The sequence below is a fragment of the Cetorhinus maximus genome, chromosome 3 (assembly GCF_964194155.1).
Source record: "Cetorhinus maximus chromosome 3, sCetMax3.hap1.1, whole genome shotgun sequence".
Taxonomy (NCBI): domain Eukaryota; kingdom Metazoa; phylum Chordata; class Chondrichthyes; order Lamniformes; family Cetorhinidae; genus Cetorhinus; species Cetorhinus maximus.
In genome coordinates, this window is record NC_135881.1 from 188075209 (window position 1) to 188099316 (window position 24108).

Sequence of the window (24108 nt, forward strand, 5' to 3'; positions counted from 1 at the left end):
GTATGAGGCAGATGATGATGTATCACTGACATCAGTCAATCATGTGCTGGGCACTCTCACGCCCCCTCCCCCGCCCACTCGCCCCCTCCCCTGCCCTCTCTGGCACAAACCAGTAACAAAGACCCACGCCTGGAGTCCACAGATCATGGTGTCTGTCCAGAACAGTCATTGTAGGAAATGCCACAGTTAATTTGCACATAGTAATATCCAACAGCCAGTAATGTATTTCTAAAGAAACATGGGTGATCTGGTTTAGTAATGTTTGTTGACTCTTACTTTCACCTATGAGAACAGATGGGGCCTTGGTTTCATTTGTCATCCAGAATGTGATATGTCCAACTGTGCAGTGCTCCCTCAGTATTCCACTCAGAATGTTGGCCTGGAGTATATGCTTAGGTCACTGGGATGGGGCCAGCTTTTGATACAGAGGTGAGATTGCTATCAAAGGGGCAGACGCTGACACGTTGTGACAGAATATAATTGTTTTCCCAGACGAGAAAGTAGCAGTGAAGTGTGCCTGGACATGCAAGCGATTGAGAATAGAATGAAGAGCCTAAAGGATCGAGAGGAAATAGTCACTCACCACATGTTGCAGCAACACCTATACAAACCTAGGAAACGGGTAAGGAAACTTAGACAGCCTATTTGGATCTCCAGATTTGGGAAGTGTTCTGAATTCTGTTGTGCTATTTTTTCTCATTTGGTTAAAAACATTTGCACAAATCTGATCAATACCTAAGTAGAAGCTGTCGTCAGCTGACATCTAATTGGTTTGGTGTTCATACTTTGTTCAAGGTGCTGCTCAATAAAAGGTTGGCAAAGTACTGTCCCGGAGTAAATATTAATCAGTCCATTCATTTTGTTAATTGAATTTACTATTGTTCTTTAACGTATTGTGTGTCTACTTGTCCCTTCTGGATGTTTTCATCCTTTCAGAAGACCATTAGGATCAGGAGTAAGCCTTGTAGTCCCTCAAGTCTCTTCTGCAACTTAATTCCATTTACCCACCTTTTTCCTCTGTATCCCCCGATGCCTCACTGATCAGAGTAAGAATTAGTGAGGAGGTGTGTGTAGCTGCTAGCGGTGAAATCTTTTGCTGAAGTCTATATTCACTGGCCCAATGGTTTCTTTTTAAAGTACAGGCTTAATTACAGCCGCCATAAGCTTGTGCGCAATGAAGGTGAGAAACAAGATAAAGAAATTTTCCAGCGCACCATGAAAAAAAGACTGGAAAATTTCAAACCCACCAAGCTCGGAAACAATTACGCCTCCAAATTTAGGAACATGAAGAAAGAAAGGGCAGCGAAAAAGGTAAACCCCTGAAATCGTGACAGGTTTTTATTTCCATTGTAGATAAAGCTTCTTTCCACACGGCTGTTTTATGCCTCGCAAACTATACATTAAGTTGGGACCATCTTCCTGAAAATATATTGCCGGAGGTGGGGGGGGAGCGATGCATGGAAGAGACTCTCATTTTTGTAAAGTTGTGATCTGGAATTCACTGACTGAAAGGGAGGTAGAAGCTAATTCAAAAGTAACATTCAAAATGTAATAGGACAAATACTTTAAAAGGAAATAAAATTGCAGGGCGATGGGGAAAGAGCAGGGGAGTGGGGCTAATTGGACAGCTCTTTCAAAGAGCTAGCACAGGGCTGATGGGCCAATTGGCTGCTTTCTATGCTGTAAAATTCTATGGCAGATGTATAACCTGATATTTGTGAACACTGATTTCCCCTGATCTGAATTTGGGTTTATTGGCCACTTGACTTACAGTGCTCCATCCACTGAAATTCCTTATACTTGGGGGGGGCCCCAATGTTCACAGGAAGTTGGAGAGGGTACAGGGGCAGGAGAATGCTCAGGACGTGGAGGTCCTGCTAAATTTAATAGCAGCACGTCGTGATGATTTATTTGCTTCCATTTCCTGTTCGACGGCTGACCAAACTGACAAGCAAGCGGTTTGCCTTCTGAGCAGGAAACCCAGCAGCAGGGGGCGTTTGGACATGTTCCTTCGCAATCGTTAAAACAGAAAGGCCTTGGATCAGGGTTCAGGAAGGAAACTGTGGTAGATAGAGGCTATTCTGGGAGAAGAGTAGGTTAAATTTGGCACAGGGGACAGGGGAAAGGTGCCACAAGGTGGGAGGGGAGCTTGTGAATTTGGGATAGATGTCTGCGCTTGCAGTAGGTGGGAAAGAAAGATGGACTGTGTTCAGAGTGGGGGATGGGGTATGGAGGCCTTGGGGTGGGGGCGCGGGGATGCTGGGAGCACCTGCTCTTCTTGGCCCACAAGGATTGCTGTGTAAAAGAAAAAAAACACACTCCTTCTTGAGCTAGCAGTTCTTGCCTCACTTTTTGCTGCTGTGTTTCCTGTGTCCTGGGGTGACCCATATGGCAACAGTTAAATTTAATTGAGGCCACCTTTTGTACTTGGAGCCTGATTCACATCTGTTGGTGAAGCGTTCTGCCTTTATTCTCAGCTGGATACTAGCATGCAACAAAACCTGCCACAGTGAAGATGGTAACAGTTGCATGTGCAGCCTGATGGGAGTATGTTCTCAATTCTTTTCTTTAACCATGACCCTCTATGGGTGATTAATGTCAAGTTTTCAAAAAAAGAGGCCATTGTGTTTCAGCCCCTGCCACAGCACCGAAACAGCTCTTGCCAAGGTCACAAATGACGTCCTATACATTTGTGATGGTGGTAAAATATCCCGCCTTGTCCTTCTCAACTTGCCTGCAGTTTTCAACATGGTTGACCGCACAATCCTCCTCCAAAATCTCTCTACTGTTGTCCAGCTGGGGGGAACTGCACTGGCCTGGTTTCATTCTTATCTACCATAACCAGAGAAGAACCTGCAGTAGCTTCTCCTCTTATTCATACACCCCTGTCTATCCCTAGCCCCCTTCTGCTTTGCTCTACATACTGCCCCTCTGTAACAGCATCCAAAAACAGTGTTAGGCTCCATATGTACACTGATGACACCCAGCTCTGCCACATCACCACCTCTCCACACCCTTCCACTATTTCTAAATGATCAGACTGCTTGTCAGACATCCACTACTGGATGAGCAGAAATTTTCTCCAACTAATTATTAGGAAGACCGTATACAAATTCTGCTCGTTTGTTGTTGAGTCCATCCCTCTTCCCAGCAACTGTCTGAGGCTGAACCAAACTGTTCACAACCTTGGTATTATATTTGACCCTGAGGTGAGCTTCCGATCACATTCAAGCCTTCACTAAGACCACCTATTTTCTCCTCTACAACATTGCTTGACTTGCCCCACCCCCATTCCCCGAGCTCCCCCACTTCCCCAGCTATCTCCTGCTCAGCTCACCTGCTGCTGAAACCCTCACCCAAGCCTTTGTTTTGTTACCTTAGGACTTGGTACCCTTTGTCGGCCTCCCATCCTCCACCCTTTAAGAACTTAACCTCATTCAAAATTCTGCTGCCCACTTCTGAACTTGTATCACATCCTGTTCTTTACCCGAAGCCCCCCCTAGCTGTGCTCTGTGCTTGGTGACCTACGTTAGTTCCCAGCTGAGCAACACCTTGATTTTAAAATTCTTATCCTTATTTTCAAATCCCTAAGGCCTCACCTCTCCCTTGCTCTCACCAGTCCTACAATCCCCTGAGATAGTTGTGTCCCTCCAATTCCAGCCTCTTAAGTTTCCCTGATTTTTAATTTTCACCGCCATCGGTGGCTATGCCTTCAGCTGCCTAGGGCATAAGTTCTGGACATCCCTCCTTAAACCCCTGAGTGTCTTGAAGGACACGAGAGAAAATGTACCTACCTCCTTTGATCAAGTTTTTGGTCATCTGCCCTAATATCACCGTGTGACTCAGGAGCATTTCTGAACAAAATTTGATACTGTGAAGGTCCTTAGAACATTTTGCTATGTTAAAGGTGCTACATAAATGTGTCTCTGTCTCTAAAGTTTTACATAGGGAGGGGATGAAAGCAGTCGGTCATCTTTTGCATTTAAGTGATAAATTTGGTTATGATTTGTGTTGCATTTGCAAATGAACAATAACAAATCAATAAAAGTTATCTCATGAACCCATTTCCCGTTTAACTCTTGTTGTGGTTGTCCTGGTTTTGTTTCAGAAAATCAGTGATGCAGTGCCAAATGGAAGGCTCCCAGTACACTCTGTTGCTTTCCATGTTAATAAAGGTAATTTCTGACTTGCATTTTCTTCCTTTCTAATTGTAACCTCTGTTCCTGCCCTCCTTCCCAATCCATTTGCTGACTTCTTGGATTACGTTTCCACAGGTGGCTGGTCACCTTCAAATTCTTGGCCAAGTCGTTCCTCTTGAGGGAGAGCTTAGGGGAGAACAATTAATTGGCCTTGGAAATAGTAGTTTGAGCTGACTGACGCTGTGACTTACCTGACGTGTGGGGATTGCTGATAGCAATCCATACAAGGAAACCTGACTATTTTTCCTTTTCCACTCCGTCCCCACCCCTGTTCACCTTCCTTGGGTGCTGAGGCTAATTGCAGTGTTCCTACTGCAAGCCTAGCTGAGGCCAGTTATTACTGACAAGATTTCAAAGCTGGGATATGTCTGGCTGATTGGGTTCTGCTGCTCATTGTTTAAGCTCATGGAGATACCATTCTAATCCAAAAACTATTCCGAGGTATTCAACTTTACCTCTGATCGGACATGCAGCGAGAGTTCATCTCTTCCAAAGGTATCTTCCTCCCCTTCCCCTCATGAAATACCCCAAGCGCTTTTAGCAGAGGGCAAATGAATGTTTTTTTGGAGCTCTGCATTGGCTGTACAATATGTACATGAATAGCACAGGGATGGCCAACTCCGTTATGTTTTTTTTTCCTTTTTAATCTCTATCCCTTCTTTTCCAGAGGCCAATCTCGAGTCTCACTCTAGGGACTTGGGCATAAAATCATGGCTGACACTCGGTGCAGCACAGAGAGAGTGCTGGCTGATGGGCCTGCTGACTATTGGATGAGTTATTAATCCGAGGCCCTGTCTGCCCTCTGAGGTGCATGTAATAGATCCAATGGTGCTATTCTGGAAAACAAAACTCAGTTCTCCTTGGTGTCCAACATTCATCCCTCCACCAACATGACTACAGCAGATCATCTGGTCATGGTCACATTCTTGCCTGTATGCTAATTGGCTGTCTTGACTTCTTCATTACGGCAGTGACTATGCTTCAAAAGTACTTCACTGATTATAAAATGTGTTGGGATGTCCTTTGGTTGTAAAAGGTGCTATGTAAATGAAAGTTCTCTCTCATCCTAACTTGCTGTAGAGCAGAAATCAGTACTAGGCTATTCATGGTGAGTGTAGCTCGGCCATACACTGGACAAATGCACTGACCCAATAAGCTATCAAGTTCCATCCTGATGTTGCCCCCCTTCCCAGGGAAGTGTGCGATCTCCACTTGACCTTGGAGCTGGAACTCCACATGTGGTAATGGATTACAAGCTGAGTTTAAGCTCTACTCTGTTGGAAGTTTCCTTTTACTTTGAAGCAAAACTTTGGCCTTCCTTGGTTTGGAGTGCGTGAAGAAATCTACAGGCCAAGGATGCCCTAGACTCCTGTTCTTATTGAGTTGGGTAATCTTGGGATGGTTGTAGGACACTGAATTGATCACCAGTCTCGTGTGTTTAGAAGTGGGAAGTCGGCCAAGGCGCGCTCTGTCTGAAGGCAAAATAACCACTGTTATTTGAAGAACAAAATGGATGATCATCTGTCGTCAAGTAGATCACTATCCAAGTGCCTATTTATAAGTGTTCAGCAAGTGATGTGCAAATCCCAACAGTGTGCTTTCACACTCTACCCCCAACTTTCAAAGGTCAGTCGTATTGGGGCACTGGCATTTCCCGTTCATGCTCAGCCTTTTCTGACTGTGTTTCAGTTGACCAAAGTAAGGAAGAAAACAGTCATTAACTAGAATGGCTGACTGACTGTTTTCTATTTAACAGTTTGATACCAAAATTGTACCCTGTAACTCTGGATTCAAATCCACGGCATCTGCCAAAGAATAACTATAATTCTACCTGGATTACATTAATTTGCTGTATTTACGAGCTGTTTCCTATCTATTTCTTCCAGACTCTGATGTGGAGGACCGATATGATCTATCGGATGGAGGAATTAGTTTCCTAATTACTCCTGCAAGCAATGAATCGAATGAAACTGGTAATATATCTTGTCTATTTAGTGGTGAATGCTGCTCTGGATATTTCCTCTAATTAGATCATGTTGGAATATCATATATTCCTCTAATTATGTCATAGTTGGATTTGGAAACTCCAGCTGATGTGAACAATCTCCTAGACGCACATATCCTCTTTGCATCAACACAATTTATAATATCCTGGTAACTGCCAAGTTGAAGGGCTTTCCAAATAGCTCGTGAAAGATCCTGGATTCAATCTTTAGTCTAAACTATCTGATCAGTGTACCCCAGGTAGCCTCACCATCATTTTGTAAGGGAGGAGAAAGCAGGCAGGTCTCCCAATACTGATCACTATTGAACAAACACCTTAACAAAGGGCAGATGTTGGTTTAGGACAGGACTGGGCTCAGTTACAATGTTTCCCTTGATTGAGTTGATCACAGTACTTTCTGTAGGCTAATGAAACAAAATATAGAATACGATAGAAAATGCTGAAATCACTCAGCAGATCAGGCAGCATCTACAGAGAGAAGAAAAGATTTGTGTCCTTTCTGGTGGAAGTGCAAGCCGTTTTTTATTTTTTAAAGCCTCCCATGTCATGTTAGATGTCATGCACTGATGCTCTTGAGCCACATTCATGCATTCCAAAATTTGAACATTGGGCAGCTACACACTGTGGTTCCACAACTGTGCAATCAGTATAGGTTTCAGTCGAAGTGGTTTTGTAGATCCTATTGCATGCTTGCAAATTCTAGAAATGCTGGATTTTGAGCATTTATTTTCTATAACCCAGTGATAGTTCCTGGTGTAGAGGAGTCAAGGTGGATTCTAACTTTGACTTTATTACAGCTGCTTTATCTTCTTGCTCAGATTGTAACATTTATCATTGCCATAAGATTAGATTGGATCTTCTGTTGCACTTATCTATTTGCGAATCCTTCAATGAACTAATTCTTATTTTGCAATACTAAATCATTCCTGCAGGAATCGATAACCTGAGTTTCTCCACTGAGGAGGATCAGTCGGTTTTCCATATGGTCCCACCGTGGATGTCCAATGAAGAAACGGTCATTCCATCCCAGAGGGCACGTTTACAGATTCCAAGGAGTCCCACCAACTTCAGACGCCTCACGCCCTTGCAACTCAGCAGCCGATCCATTGATTCATTTTTGCTAGCAGACATCCCGGACGAGCATCCGTTGTCTTTCCTACCTGAATCATCAATGTAATTACAGCATCCACTTCTATCCTTTTGCTTCACACAAAAAGAAAGGCCTATTTTCCTCATAGCCACCTAAAAATTGATTTCCACCAGCCATAGCTTTTGGAGTAATGGAATTGTAGACAAAGTTACTCTAGGTGACACAAAAAAAGAGAAGCAGCCAGCATCGATTTCAGAGGAAGATTGTGCTTGATGAACCGTTCTTTTGAGGAGGTGTCTGGAGGAAATGTGTTAGATACGGTGCACACAGTCATTCTGAAAGGCTTTGACAGGGTATCCACATAGGAGACTATCAGAGAAGACAAAGGGGTGTGGGAGTCGGAAAAAAGTATCAAATTTAGCTTAACGATTTTTTAGAAGGGAGGAAACCGAGCTTGGGGCAGATTTTCAAAGTGGTTGGAAGTGGGTAGGTGGTCCTGTTCTGGGATGGTTTCTGTTCACTGTATATGTCAGTGATTTGGATAAGGGCTAGAGGGGAATGACGGTCAACTTTGTAGGTGACACCAGAATAGACTTAGTTAATAATTCTGAGCCTATTGGAAGCTGCAAGAGGCAAGTGATAAAATGGTGAAATAAGCAAAAAAAAAAAGACGTGAAATGTAACATCAGCAAATCTGCGATGCTACAGTTTGTGTTTTTTTTTTGATATATAATTTAGGGGAAGGCTGTCTGATGTTGAAGACCAGAATAATTTTGGGTTGAGTTTCACAAAATAATAAAGCAGCACCTCAAGTTGATAAACTAATGCAATGCTGGCTTTCATGGTGAGAAGTATGGAATATAAAAGTGGAGAAGTACTAGTGAATAAATATAAGCCTTAGTAAGATCACAGTTGAAGGACTGTTTTCAGGTTTGGTCTCCACATTATAGGAAATATGTTGAGGTAACAGAGGGTACAACAAACATTTGCTTGGATGCTGGCTGGTATAGTTGTGAGGAAACAGTAGAAAAAGTGGGGTTGATTTCATTACAGCAGTGGATCATGTCATGTATTCTCTGGCTGAAGGCAGGTTCCTTGCTGCTGATGCTTCATTCTGAGCTGTTTTCTTGGCAAATTTGTCAGTGGTAATTTGCCATTCCACCCTTGGGGGCAGGGTAAGGAGGCAGGTCTCAGCCAGAATGACAATTGATCTCATGCTGTTAACATTATTCTGAAACACGTGCTAGACACCTAGTCAACCGAGCTACCCTTAGAACAGTGGATATTCAGGCTGACTTGAAAATTGTTTAAAATTTTGAAGAGGTGGGAGAGAGTAGGTACAAACACTGTTTAGTGATTGTTCTAGGCTAGAACAAAGGGAGATGGGTAGAAAGTGAAGTCAATTTTATTTGGAGAACAGAAAAAACCTTTTTTATGCAAAGGGTAGCAGCATTCTAAAACATCAATTTAAAAGCCATTTTAGTTCATGGTTGATATATTTGTGCAATTGGTACTCCAATCTTAAAGCAATTGTTTTCAGTTATTGTCCCATAGTTCTGTCCATTGTTATAACCTCTCCTAAATCTACTGAGCACGTTCGCAAATCCGACCTCACTTTAATTTTCCATGTGTGTTGTAGTTGATGTGCTGATTTTTCCCCTCTCCCCTAGCTCATTTTATCCTCTCCCTCTTCCTTTCAGATTTTCTGTCAACAGTTTATGGTTGTTTGAATAGATTTTAAATGAGCTTGGATAGTGATAAATGAGATATTGATGGAATACATGGCACAGTTGCTGCACAGTTCTATAATCTGCATTTTTTTTTTCACTTTTCCATCCCCTTTCCAGCAATAACAGAAGTAACTAATACATCACAGTAGATATTCCTCCGTGTGCTGCTGTGAGTTAGAGCACGGAGTTGAATCCAACTCATGCTAGAATGACCGATGGCCTGGCCTCTTTCGAACTCCAAACCCTTTTTGGGAGCCAGATTGAACAGCCTTAGCTCAATTCCTAAACAAAAATAAAAATACCTGGAAAAACTCAGCTGGTCTGGCAGCATCTGCGGAGAGGAGCACAGTTAACGTTTCGAGTCCTTTTGACTCTTCAACAGAACTAAGTAAAAATAGAAGAGAGGTGAAATATAAGCTGGTTTAAGGGAGGGTGGGACAAGTAGAGCTGGATAGAGGGCCAGTGATAGGTGGAGATAGCCAAAAGGTGTCATAGACAAAAGGACAAAGAGGTGTTGAAGGTGCTGATATTATCTAAGGAATGTGCTTATTAAGGGTAGAAAGCAGGACAAGCAAGGTACAGATAGCCCTAGTGGGGGTGGGGTGGGGTGAAGGAATCGAAAAAGTCTAAAAGGTAGAGATAAAACAATGGATGGAAATACATTTTAAAAATAATGGAAATAGGTGGGAAAAGAAAAATCTATTTAAATTATTGGAAAAAAAGGGGGGGAATCGGAAAGGGGGTGGGGATGGAGGAGAGAGTTCATGATCTAAAATTGTTGAACTCAATATTCAGTCCGGAATGCTGTAAAGTGCCTAGTCGGAAGATGAGGTGCTGTTCCTCCAGTTTGCGTTGAGCTTCACTGGAACAATGCAGCAGGCCAAGGACGGACATGTGGGCATGAGAGCAGGGTGGAGTGTTGAAATGGCAAGCGACAGGGAGGTCTGGGTAATGCTTGCGGACAGACCGAGGGTGTACTGCAAAGTGGTCACCCAGTCTGCGTTTGGTTTCTCCAATATAGAGGAAACCGCATTGGGAGCAGCGAATGCAGTAGACTAAATTGAGGGAAGTGCAAGTGAAATGCTGGTTCACTTGAAAGGAGTGTTTGGGCCCTTGGACAGTGAGGAGAGGGGAAGTAAAGGGGCAGGTGTTGCACCTTCTGCAGTTGCATGGGAAGGTGCCGTGGGGGGGGTTTGAGGTGTCGGGGGTGATGGAGGAGTGGACCAGGGTGTCCCGGAGGGAACGATCCCTGCGGAATGCCGCCGGGGGGGTGAAGGGAAGATGTGTTTAGTGGTGGCATCATGCTGGAGTTGGCGGAAATGGAAGAGGATGATCCTTTGAATGCGGAGACTGGTGGGGTGATACCCCCTCCCACGGCACCTTCCCATGCAACTGACTGGAGAATCCTGAGCCTCTGGCTGAAAACTCTTACCTCAGACTATAGCCATTGGCCCGTAAATTCAAACGCTTATGGAGTCAATTAAATGTTTACCAGTTCTCAAGATAAATGGAATATAGTCAGGGATTAATAACTTATAATTTTTTGACCCAATAGAACAATGCAGCATTGTTTAAAAACAAATTATGTGAAAGGACATTTTTAAGGGGCTTTCTCACAAATATGACTTTTTTTGCTCATGTTGAATTAATAACTGATGAAGTGTATTGCCATTTGTGACTAAGACTGAGATGATGATTTTACGAACAGAATAATATGATTCTAAAGCTTTGAAGGTAAATATTGTCCTGTGACTGACTTGCTATTTTTGTTATGCAGGTAACTCTAAGTCCCCCACCACTGCCTAGCCTTTCCACCTTGGATGAGAAATGACTTTCCAGGAAAGATGACCAAGTTAAGCCAAGATGATCTTAGTTGTAAGAGACCCTTGAGGATCTTTCCATCCTATCTCCAGAAGACAAGGGTCCCGAGTTATTCTTCACTGGAAAATGTAGAATTCCAAGCGTTCACCATTTCAGGGCATGGGCTGCACAAAAAGCGAGTTCTACTGAAATTATTTTGAAAGCAACTATTGACTTTTTCAGCAAAGCTTAATGAAGACCATCCTATTTGATTTGTCATCAAATAACTCACTATGAAAATACAACAGGCTGAGATGCTGAATAAAGACCCAGGGCTGCAAGAGCAGAAGCCATAGATCAGTAAAGCACTAAGATGCACTCTGTGACAACCAAGCGGATACAGAATTGACAATCTTTTCACCAGTGCAAGCTTTGCATTAACCAGTCCTCCAGATATTTGGGTGTCTCCTCGTCTTTTGACATATTCCATAGAACAAGAAGAAATAGTTTTAGGCACAACAGTGCTCTGCTTCACCAGAAAAAAACATAGAACCTGTTTCAAATGAGTGAGCTGGGCATCTTCTAGTTGTGCCATATGTCTCCAGAACATGCATTTTCTGCACAGGCACTGAAACAGACTGCTGCAATCGTATACCAATCTTTAGATTGTAGGGGGGTGAATTGGGTGTAGCTTCACTAAAGAATTTTATAGGGTATAGAAATTACCTATAGTTTCTATATATGGTTTTCTATACTTGTGCAGAAGGGAGGAGCAAGTCTCACTGCAATCATAGAAATGCAGTCTTTTAGTGTTTATTGGAAAATCATCAGATGCGGGTGTTTTTCTTATCTAGTTTATATTTTAGATATTTTGAGCTGTAAATTAATTGTTACTGTTCAGGTTTTCATACTTTGATTTTTTTTTAAACATAAGAAAGACAATGCATACACAATAGTCATCGGTGATGCAGCGCTGTAAAACTTATGAGGTGTGAAAGTTAACTGACCAGTGAGCCTTCAGGAAATTGGAGGTCAATGAGTTTTTTTAAAAATGCAACGGAAGCATAGACAAAGTTGTTCAGGCAAATCTTTGAAGACTTGACACCCTGTGCTGAGAGATTCAAGTTTAATATTAACATTGCTGGTGTCACAGTGCATGCAAAAAGGATGAGGCAGAGCGATGGAAGATTCATGTTCTTATTACATGGTTATAAAGATATGCTTTGGGATTTTTTTTTTTGAGTAACTGAGACTTCTCTTAAACTGCAACAAGAGTCAAAATTGTGTTATCTGAGTTAAGAGGGAGTCTTCTAATGCAATCAAGATTTCAAATGCCTTGTCCAGACAGGGCAAGCATTTAAGTGTGTCCTTTGCAATGCATAAGGACATATTCTAGTGAATGTGCAATAGGTAAGTAGTCCATGAATGACTTCCTATTTATTCCCACATTTTGAGGAAAGGAGTCTAGATATCCTCATCTGAATACTTGTGTTCTGAAATTGAAATTTTAGTGAGTTCCTGATATCAGAAGTGGGGAATAGTTGTGGCAGTGATTGGCTTTCCCCCTCAGTAGATGGGAGAATAAGGCATTCAACCAGTCTAGGCCAGTAATTGTTTGTCTTCCAAAGATTGTGTAAGAACTTTTCTCGATTGCCTTTAGTCTACATGCCGATGGGCACAACCTCCCTTCCTCAGGATTGAGGGACAACATTATTTATTGCAGTGAGGCCCTGATGAGTGTACCAAGTATTTTAAATTGATCAAGCTGGGAACTTGAAGTGAAAGCTGCCAAAGTTCTTTGCAGCCATGTCAAGGGTTAACTCGCCGCCATTAGTTTGAGTGCCAGTGGGGGATAAAAGGGGCTTGCTAAGCTAAGGCCAGTGAATGCCATTGAGGTTCAAATTTCCATGCATCTCCCTTTAACCTTCGAAGTTGCCATAGATGTTCAGTGAAAGATGCAAGCTGCATGGTTGCAGATTAACATTTCAGTAATAGACTGAGCACCTGTTTCCCTTAGTAATCAACTTACATTATCACTCCAGCTATGAAATTTAACTTTCACAGTGCAGCAGATTTGCAACCTAAGAAATTCTAGGTTTTTGCTATTGAGATTCAAGTTGTGAAATTACCCTCCATAATTCTATCGCATGAAATACGCCATCTCTGATTGGCAGGATTGATTCCTGGCAGGATTGATTCCTGGCCTCAGCCACTCTATAACCAGACACGGAGTGTGTAGGAGTTCCCTGAAGTAATGGCTGCCTCCGTCCATTCTTGTTCATTTGAGGTCATGTATTCATTGTTTGGGAAATAACTTAATTCAACAATATAATTATTCACATAGCATTAAGTCAGGTATAATGTACAATTTGGTTTTCAAGATCTTTTAAATGTATGCTATACACAACTAGAGAAACACATCATTTAGGGCTGACTTTTTTTTCCAATGTTGTTTTACATATTCAACTTGAATATGCGACACTGCCTTGAAATGCCTGATTCTCTTGTATGCCAGTTGCTTTTCCTTTTTTATTTTCAAGATTTTATTTTGCTTGTTTTCATTTCATCCTTCCCTCCTTTTGTTGAACAATGGATTAGTCTTATCTGGGTCTGTGGTGCTTCTGTGAACATCAATATGTTGTTGATTAACCTCATAAATAACGAGGTTTAACAAGGCTGAATTTTTAGATGCTGCTTTATTGGGTGGGTATCATAACTGTTGGCTTTAATGAGGGCTCTACAGGGGTACACTGTTATTTGCCTCTTACCCCTATCTTCATGTGTTGGTCAATCAAGTGTTGTATATGATCCAAATTTGACATTATTATGCCTGTAGTTTGCAAATGTGAACTGTACATTGATGTAGCTTCCAGGTCTACTTATTATGTCTTCCACATGTTTTATACTTGCTGATTAATATGCATCATGTCCAAAGTTTTACTAACTCATTTTAGGAGTAAAAATATATTTTAAAATAAAAGTTTAAAAGGAAATAGTGGATGTTTTAAACTAATAAAATTGCAAGTATTATCTCAGGAATGTAAAATAACCTTGAGTGTGTGCCAAATTACATGTTACTATAACCATAACTTTTATCTAGTTTGGTTTTATTGAAAGCTCACAGATTTAGAGAGCATTTATCATTTTGTAGATCATACTATTAAAATGAGGGAAAAAAACCAAGCATTCTGAAATTCAGACCACCGTTTTGACTTGTTTCTCTGGTGAAAAATCAGGGCCAAAATCTTCCAAGGAATGGCAATCATCATTGGATTGCCACTCCCCTCCTATTTTTCATTTAACATTTTATTAACAAGTTTGAGGAGTCACGGAAGAGGTCAGACTCCGCGGTCAGTGCTCACTGGTCCTTCAGCTCCCGCAGATGGCGAATTGCAGACTTCACTGTAAAGGTGGAGGTGGTGTTGTAGGCCCAAGCTCCTCCAGCCACTGTTTTCATGCAAGGTCCACAATGCCAGATACCGACTGTCCTCCGCTTCATCTTTTGTTTTCCCACAGAAGGAACAGGCGTATTTGGCATGTTGGCTGATCTCAGTCTTTTTCACCGTCTTATGGAATGGGGCTCCATGAGGGTTCCAAATTTCCCCACAATCCCCGTCTTGGTCTGCTTCGCCATCTTTCTTTTATTGCACTAACTGCCCTATTCTAATAAGTAAAGAGTTTAAATATCCCTAAGCTGCTTTGAAAAGCAACGGAGAGAATGTAAGTGAGTAAAGGGGTAGGGTGGGTGAGATGGGTACGGTGACAAGTAGCTGAGTGGGTAGGTGGGTCAGGGGATATTTGGGTCAGGTTGGGAGGGGTTGTCATGTTGGGGACTAGACCAGTTTTTGAGGGAGTTGGGTGGTGGAGGCTAGTCACGTCAGGATGGATTGGGGTGAGGTCAGGGGTTTGGTTGGGAGTGGGGGGGCGGGGTGGTGGTGGGGGGTGGTGGTTCAGTGTGAGTGATTGGAGGGTCAGTTGTATGGTTATCCAACAGGCTAGAATTTTTCTGCCTAACATTTCCAGGATAACTATCCAGGTAAACAAATCGGAAGTGTTGGAGAGTCATAGAAAATAGAGGCAGGAGTAGGTCATTTGGCCCTTAGAGCCTGCTCCGCCACTCAATATAATCATGCCTGATCACCTATCTCAACACCATACTCCTGCACTCTCCCCATACCCCTTGGCACATTTAGAGTACAGAAATCTATCTATTCCCATCTTAAATATATTCAGTGACTTGGCCTCCACAGTCTTCTGTGTTGGAGAATTCCATAGGTTCGCCACCCTCTGAATAAAGGCTTTGCTCCTCATCTCAGTCCTAAATGGCCTATCTCGTATCCTGAGACTGTGAATCCTTATACTAGACCACCCCCCCTGCCCCAGTCAGAGGAAATATCATCCCTGCATCCAGTCTGTCCATTCCTGTCAGAATTTTATGTTTCAATGAGATCTCCTCATTCTTCTAAACTCCAGTGAATACAGACCTAGTTGGCCCAATCTGTCTTCCTACAACAATCCTGCCATCCCAGGAATCAGTCTAGTGAACCTTCGCTCCACTCCCTCTATGGCAAGTATATCCTTTCTTAGGTAAGGAGACCAAAGCTGCACAAGATACTCCAGGTGTGGTCTCACCAAGGCCCCATACAGCTGCAGTAAGACACCTTTGCTCCTGTACTCAAGTCATCTCGCAATGAAGGCCAATATATCAGTTGTCATCTTAACTGCTTGCTGTACCTGCATGCTTGCTTTCACTGATTAGTATACGAGGACACCCAGGTCTATTTGTACATCTGCCATTTTGTTTTTCTTACCAAGTGGATAACTCCACATTTATCCACATGATACTACATCTGCCATGTATTTGCCCACTCACTCAGCCTGCCTAAATTGTCTTGAAGCCTCTTAACACCCCATGGCTCACATTCCCACTGAGTTTCATGTCATCAGCAATCTTGGAAATATTACATTTGGTTCCCTCATCCAAATCATTTGATATATATTGTCAATAGCTGGAGCCCAAGCACCCCACTGGATCCCTGCAGTACCCCACTAGACATCGCCTGTCACTCCAAAAAAGACCCATTTATTTCTACACTGTTCCCTGTCTGCTAACCAATTCTCAATCCATGCAATATATTACCCCAATCCCATGTGCTTTAATTTCGCACACTAGCCTCTTATGTGGGACTTTATCAAAAGCTTTCTGAAACTCCAAATACACCACATCCACTGGTTCTCCCTTATCTATTCGGCAAGTTACATCCTCAAAGAACTCCAGTAGGTTTTTCAAACATGATTTCCCTTTCATAAATCAATGTTGACTTTGTCTAATCCCGTTGATTATTTCCTAAGTGTCCTGTTATCACATCCTTTATAATAGACTCTAGCATTTTCCCTATTACTGAGGTAACGCTAACTGGACTGTAATTTGCTGTTTTCTCCCTCCCTTTTTAAAATACATTTGCCACCCTCCAATCTACCAGGACTGTTCCAGAATCTACAGAATTTTGGAAGATGACAACCAACGCATCCACTATTTCCATGGTCACATCCTTTAGTACCCTGGGGTGTAGATTATCAGGCCCTGGGGATTTATCAACTTTTAGTTCCATTAATTTCTCCAGCACTATTTTAGTAGTACTAATTCCCTTCAATTCCTCCTCCTCACTAGACTCTTGGTTCCCTAGTATTTCTGGCAAATTACTTGTGTCTTCCTCAGTGAAGACAGAACTAAAGTAGTTGTTTAATTGCTCTGCCATTTCCTTGTTTTCTATTATAAATTCTCCCATTTCAGACTGCAAGGGAACTACATTTGTCTTCACTAATCTTTTTCTTTTTACATACATATAGAAGCTTTTACAGTCTGCTTTTATATCCCCTGCAAGTTTACTCTCATACTCTATTTTTTCCCTCCTTAATCAATTTCTTAGCCCTCCTTTACTGAATTCTAAACTGCTCCCTATCCTCAGGCTTGCTACTTTTTTCCTGTTGTTTTTGCACCAGAAAGGAATGTATAACTGTTGCAATGCATACTCTTGTTCCTTAAATATTCGCCATTGTCTATCCACTATCATGCCCTTTAATGAAGTTCCCCAATCTATCTTAGTCATCTCACACCTCATACCTTCGTAGTTTCCTTTAAGATTTAGGACTCTAGTTTCAGATCGGACTACTTCACTTTCCATCCTAATGAATTCTACCATGTTATGGTCACTGTTCCCTAAAGGACCACGCACAAGATTATTTAATTAAACCCTTCTCATTGCACAATACCAAATCTCGGATAGCTTGTTCCCTAGTCGGTTCCTCAACATAGTGGTTTAAAAAAAATTTTGTATACACTCCAGGAATTCATTTGCCACAGTATTTTTGCTAATTTCGTTTGTCCAGTCTATATGTAGATTAAAGTCAACCATGATTACTGTAGCACCCTTGATCTCTAATTTGCTGTTTAATGCCATCCCCTACCGTTACTGTTTGGAGGCCTATAGACAACTCCCACTAAAGTTTTCCACCCTTTGTTGCTTCTTTGCTCCACCCAAACTGATTCTACATCTAGATTTTCTGAGCCAGTATCCCCTCTCATTATTGCACTGATTTCATCCTTAACTAACAATGCCAAGCCACCTTTTCCTTTTTGCCTGTCTATCCTAAATATCAAATACCCTTAGATATTCAGTTCTCGGCCTTGGTCATCCTGCAGCCATGTCTCCATAATCAAAATTGTATCACGCCCATTTAAATCTATTTGCGCTGTTAATTTGTCTACCTTATTGCAAATGCTCCGTGCGTTCAGATACAGTGAGTTTAGACTTGTCGTTTTAACATTTTTGCACTTTTTTTTTGTACTGTGGCCTTATTTGCTGCTAGCCCTGGTTTCCTCTGCTTTCCATTTTTGCTTTCTACTTTTCTGTCTTTCATTCCTATCTTTATTTCCCTTTCTTATGTCTCCCCAGGAAGCAGGGGAATTGACCATTGGAAGTTCAAACTTCCTGGGAAATTCCCTGGAAGTTCAAACTTCCTGGGACTTCCGAGTGCATTTTCTGAGGTGCATCAGTTACCCAATCTGGAAACCAGAAGATCTGGGCCAGAAGGAAAACCCCTCCAGGGAAATCATCAGGGCTGTAGGAGTTGCATTGCCTGTCCATTGCTCCCGCTTTTTTCCATAAAACTTGCCCCCTATCCTCCACACCGCGCGCCCCCCCCCCCACCAAACCCAACGTGGCTGGTAGTCTCCCCTGCTACCAAAATGCTGGTTGTCTGTGAAAATGGCCCTTATTTAAATTGGTATTAACAATAATGTAAAGGACTACGGGGATAGTGCAGTTAAAAGACATTGAAGCGTTCGATCAGCCATGATGGTGTTGAATGGCCGAATAGGCTCCATGGGCTGAATGACCTTCTCCTGTTCCTATGTTCCCGTGATTGATGGAGCCAACCATTATTACTTGCAAAAGGAAAATTCCCTCATCCATCAAGACCAGCATGAGCTGGATGCCTTTCAAATACAATAATGATATCAGATTATGTTCAACTACTCAAGCTTCACCTTGATGTCACCTGCATCCCTTAATGTCATGAACATGTCAGGTAGTGAGAGTTTATCTGGTGCAGTAATTCATCCTCGTGGTGGGGTAAATAATACAGGAACACGTGTGAATTCTGCCAGCAACACAAATCAGGTTGAGAATTCCAATTACCGGTCAATGATGTACTAAACATTCACATTCAGTCCAGATGGTTGAAGGATTGAGGAAGAATTGAAACAAATACCAGATATAATAATTAACTCAAGCCACCCTCAAACTATTCAATCAGAAGCCATTCCATAGATGTGTGCAAGACTTGAATAACTTTACCAGGGAATTGAAAACACATTCCCAAACCCTCAACAGGGGTACAGTGACCATGAAACAATGATCCTAATATAAAGACTGGCCTCCTAATCTACTTTATATAAACATCAAAACCCAGCCTCAACTAGGATTCCTGTTTCTCATTAGCAGGATCATTGGAACATGCTCAAAGTTAGGAACAAAGGTTAGACCAATTGAGCTACTTGGGCAAAACCATTTGGAATGATAGGTGGGAATCTTTTCAGAAAAGCTGGGGGCAGGGAAAGGTTGCAGTGGTTTGGAGAAAGAACCAGCATTGGACTATTTTTCAGATGGCCAGCATGCTCAGGCTGGAGGCACTATCATCCCTGTTATTGTCAGGAGCTGGCAGATGTGAGGAGTGGCCAGTTAAGGACAGGGGGGTTTCTATGCTGCCCTCCCAGAGGACCCATGAGAACGACCTGTTTATTCCTGCTTTGTTTTCTGCCTGTTAGCCAATCCGTAATCCATGGCAGTATATTGCCTCCTATCCCATGTGCTTTTATTTTGCTAATCAACAATCACATTCTCACTTGAATTCGAGTGCTATTGTACCCTGTGCTTCATGTCTCGCTGATGGCAAAGGCGATGGTGGGGTAGGGGGGAGGTATGTTTTATATTTTAGAGAACTCCCATCTTCCCCAAGAAATGTTGCTGTTGATAGATGTTTGTTAGCCAAGGCTTTTAGGGATTATAGAACTAAAACAGGCAAATTCAAATGAGATACAGATTTGAGATGATCAAATTTATTGGTACAAGCAGCTTCGGGACCGAATGGCCTCCCCTGCACCGATTTGTAGATTCTCCCTCCTTAGAGCTCCAGGAGAAACCTAAACTTGAAATATACTTTAATGAACTGCACTGTAAAAAAACAAAAAACAAAAATGTTTTAATTTACTGCAACTTTCACATTGTGTAGCAATGAAATAAAAATTGAGAGAGAGTTGCTTTTGAGAAAACAGACAATGTGGGAAGCTGTTTTGAATTATCAAGTGTCATGTTATTATAATGATTATAAAGGCACCAATTGCTTATAAAGGATTGCGTAAACACATTGTGGGTTAATTTATTTAGACTAGGCACAAGAGAACATTTGTACATGGGTGGAAAGCTTGAAGACATCAGCAGCAGAGCTGTGTGTGTGTATGTGTGCTCTGCTCAAATGCAAAAGTGAAATTAAGACACGGTTGCATGACCCGCTTCCCTTCTAGTGATGTCATGCTGCTATACCTTAAAGGCATATTACACCATCACTAACATTGCACTCAAGTTATGATCCCCACATTTGCTTATGTTTAGCTTTGATAACATTGTGTTGCTGAACTGCGCTTGTAACTACCACAGCAACTGAAAGGTGGAATCACACGTGGCCTTAGAACAGTGAATGATGACACTTTGAGTTTTGAGTTTGTTCCCCCGTAAATCTGGGTGAAGAAGTTTTTAATGATGGTGCAATGGAATTTCACCCTTGCTGCAATGCTCTATCAAGAAGGTGATATATTGTCTTTTATTGCAGGTTGACAAGTGCTGCGATTGTTTCTGAAATCATTTTGTTACACAAAGATGTTAAAGTGAGAACTCAATGCTGTAAATATCCTTTGAGGATTTGTTTGTCCTGGGGTCAGTGGCTAGAGAAGAGAATGGAATCTCTGGCAAAAGCATGGAGTATTTGCTAGAGACTGAAGGCAATGGCTTCAGTGTTTTAGTTAAAATTGCAACTCATCCATGGCAAGCAGGTGGACAACACAGAGGAAGTAGAGAGATCATGAGAGGTGGTGGAGGTACGGTTGGGTGCTGTCAGCTTAAGTGTGGAAGGTGGCACAGAAACACACAAGATGGTGTTCAAATCAGTGTGCTGTCTTAAAAGGAAATCTAATGACAGCACAAAGACTTTTGCTTTGTGGTACCTTTCCGGCACTGCAGTTTAAAAAGGGGTTAAGTGCTCAGTACAAAGCAGGTGGCTGGTGCATTGTAACGCAAATAAAATCCAGCAGGCAGCACTTGTCACAATATCCTTTTCTCCAATAATTACTACAAATTAATTATTTTCTATTATAGTCAGTTATGCAATAGGTGTTATGAACATTTGACTTAACTTTGTTGTGGGGGTGAAGATTGAAGAGAGTGAAGCTGAAGTGTTTAGTTTAGTTAAAGTGGTAGAATTACAGCAGAAAGTTCCATGAGTAAAGCAGTTATATCAGACAGCTTATTCGGAAGCAGAGGCAGAATGTAATTACCTTAAAGGTAATGTGTTAATGAGGAAATGGAGACCATCTCATAGTCCAGCAGATGAGAAGTGAGTGGTGGTACATCAAATAATAATCTCACCTGGATACAGAAATGAAATATTGAGTGGCTCATGAAATTCCAATAGCTGGACATTTAGGAATTACGAAAACTCAGGCTAAAATACAAAAGCATTTCTATTGGCCTGGACTGCATAAAGATGTAGTCAAATTCTGTAGATCATGTCACACATGTCAGGTGACAGGAAAACCTCAAGCAGTGATTAAACCTACACTTTAATTCCGATTCCAGCATTTGAGGAACCTTTTACCAGAGCCTTGATTGATTGTAGTAGAGCCCCTCCTTAAGACTAAAAGTGGAAATCAGTACTTGCTGACAATCTTGGATGTATCTACAAGATTTCTGGGAGTGATGCTTTACAAAATATTACAGCAAAGAGGGTTGTAGAGGAGTTGACCAAATTCTTTACAATGTATTTCTTTGGGTAATCCATATAGTCAGATCAGAGTTTGAATTTCATGTCGCAGCTGTTTAAGGAAGTAATGAACAGCTTGACGATAAAACAGTTTAAGTCATCAGCTTATCACCCTAAATCACAAGGTGTTTTTGGAGACTTGGCATCAAACTGCATACATAGATGTCAATTTTAGAACCTAAACAACTGAATACGTTTTTAAGAAATGGTCCTATATCTTTGTCATTGCTAGTTCTTCAGATAATGGTGTAATTTCTGGTGAAGTCCCACCAGAGGGTGCAATTCCACTTTATTCGCAGAATCACAGAATCTTAACGGCAAAATAATACTTTAGTGTGGCTCTGATCTTCAAATGTAGCAAAAGAGGTTTAATTTGCTGTCAAATTGGTACCAATAAAGAGCGATGTGCAGACACAATTAAACACTGGGCGACAGCACAAGAGTACTTGAGTGAATCTTCATTCACGCCAGATTTTCAAATGTTCAACCGAGTTTAGTCAGCAAAGACGAGGCAAAAATACCAAGGGCAGGATTTTTGGGTGGTCGGACAGGCTGGGGGTGGCTGGTTAATGGCCCGCTGCCCACGATCGGCCCCCGAACATCATTTCATGCTGGCTGGCCAATTAACGGCTGGCCAGGGTGGGGGTGGGAGGTGGGCGAGCGCAAAAGTCTGCGCCTGCACGGGGAAGCGCGCACTGAAAGCTCCCTGAAGGTAGGGCGCTGCCTCAGGGAGCTGAAGAATTTTTAAACCAAAAATAAAGCTTTTGAAAATCGGAAGAAAAATGTCCCCACGTAGGACTCGCGCACATAAACAGAAACATCATAAAAAGTATGTCAAAACATTCTTATATTTTTAAAAATTAACATTGGAAACCTCATCCCACCCGTGGATGAGGTTTCCTAAAAAATCCAAAGGCTGCCTGGCCTAAGGTAAGGTTGGACGGGCAGTGAAAAATCGCTGTTAAAATTAATACTTCAACGGCCCTAATAGTCCTCTTAATTATCGGCGGGCACGCTGCCGACTCTCACGCGTGAGTGCACAATAACATCGGGACGCTTGCCCGGCGTCATCGCGTGTTATTTTACGCCCGATCGGGTCAGGCGCGCGCCCGCCCACGGCATGTAAAATCCTGCCCCAAGTCTAATTCCGGAATCTGGAACATAAACTGGGCAAACAGCAGAAACATTACATTAAAAATATAAATAAATCTACCACTATTCAATTGCTGGCTATATCATAAACCCTTTTTGGCTATCCTGCTGCTAATCTATACAGTGTCAGAAAAATCACTTCTGTCAACGTTTTCATCAACAACTTACATTTATAGAGTGCATTTAATAGTGAAATATCGCAAGAAGCTTAACGAGTTAAATCAATGAGCAACATTTTTCACTTCTTTTGACATTGAGGAGAAAGAGTTAACAGGGAAGATGACCGACATCTTGACCAAAGAAGTAGATTTTTAGGTGCATCTTAAATCAGGACAGAGAAGTACAGAGATGAAAAGGTGTATGGAGGGAATGCTAGAGCTTGGGGCCAAGACAGTTGAAGGCATAGCCACCAATAACGCAGCAATTAAAATTGAGGATGCGCAAGAGGCCAGAATTAGAAGAGCACAGGGGTCTCGAAGGATTGCAGGACTGGAAGGGGTTACAAAGATACGGAGGGTTGAAGCCATGGAGGAATTGTAAACGACGATGAGAATTTTAAATTTGAACTGTTGTCGAGCAGGGAGCCAATGAAGGTTAGCAAGCACAGAAATGATTTTGGAGTGAGCTATGGCACGAGTGCAGAGTTTTAGATAAGCACAAGCTTATTTAGGGTGTAAGATCAGCCAGGAGGCATTAGAATAGCCGGGCGCAGTGAACCTTTTATCAGCAAGTGAGATGAGGTAAGGTCTGTGTTAAGCAATATTAGAGTTGGAAGTCAGCAGCCTTGGCCAGATGTGGATAAGTGGTCGGAAACCCAACTTGGTAGGGGATAGGGTGGGGTCAAACAAAACACTGAGGTTGTGAATGGCCTTACTCAGTGTAGTAAGTGAAGATATAGCCTCTCCTGCTGCCTATCAGGTATCATGTGATGTTCTTGGAGGCTCCGATCAATGAACCCTAAGCGCAGGTAATCCGGGGGAGCGGGGCTTCCTGACGAGGGTCCTGATCAAGCATGTATCATCTGAAAAGCTCTCTGTAATAAAGATTGTCTGTTTTTTGTTGAAACCTGCCTGGCCCGTCAAGTCATTACATTTGGCGAAGAGGGTAAAATAGCTCCGACGCTGCACCTCGCCTTGTTAACATAAGCACTTTGAATCTTAAGAAAAGTCTACTCACCGGTCATGCCACTCTCCGGCAGAATTGATCCTTATGATGCGACTATGGAAGGCTGGAGTCAGCATGTTTTTATTGGTTTTATTGGTTTTTATTTTGTAGTGAATGAAATTACCATGGAGGAAAAGCAGAAAGCAATCTTTTTGAGTGTATGTGGTAAGCAAGACATGCAATCTCAACCGCAGTCTGACCGTTCCAAACATTTCCAGCCAAAGCCACCGATAACCATGCAGTGGTTTAAGTTTAATTCTGGAGTTAGGGCCCCTGCAGAGTCCATCGCAACCTGTGTGGCAAAGCTGATGCAGTTGACAGAACACTGTGACTTCGGGGACACACTAAATGATACGCTGCGTGACTGACTAG

General features: G+C 42.2%; 1 protein-coding gene and 1 pseudogene across 2 annotated transcripts in view; one reads left to right on the forward strand and one right to left on the reverse strand.

Moving 5' to 3' along the window:
- LOC144679118 (sodium/hydrogen exchanger 3) overlaps positions 1-13883 on the forward strand; it is a 116676-nt gene extending 102793 nt beyond the window's left edge. For both annotated transcript variants that reach the window (XM_078539455.1, XM_078539454.1), the window contains exons 12-17: positions 493-622; positions 1138-1311; positions 4109-4175; positions 6086-6172; positions 7137-7377; positions 10802-13883. In XM_078539455.1, the coding sequence (XP_078395581.1) occupies positions 493-622; positions 1138-1311; positions 4109-4175; positions 6086-6172; positions 7137-7377; positions 10802-10805 (703 nt within the window). In that variant the 3' untranslated portion in view covers positions 10806-13883. The remainder of the gene's footprint in view (positions 1-492; positions 623-1137; positions 1312-4108; positions 4176-6085; positions 6173-7136; positions 7378-10801) is intronic.
- A 299-nt stretch (positions 13884-14182) lies between these two features.
- Positions 14183-14458, reverse strand: LOC144673723 (large ribosomal subunit protein eL43 pseudogene; annotated as a pseudogene).
- Positions 14459-24108: the final 9650 nt, after the last annotated feature.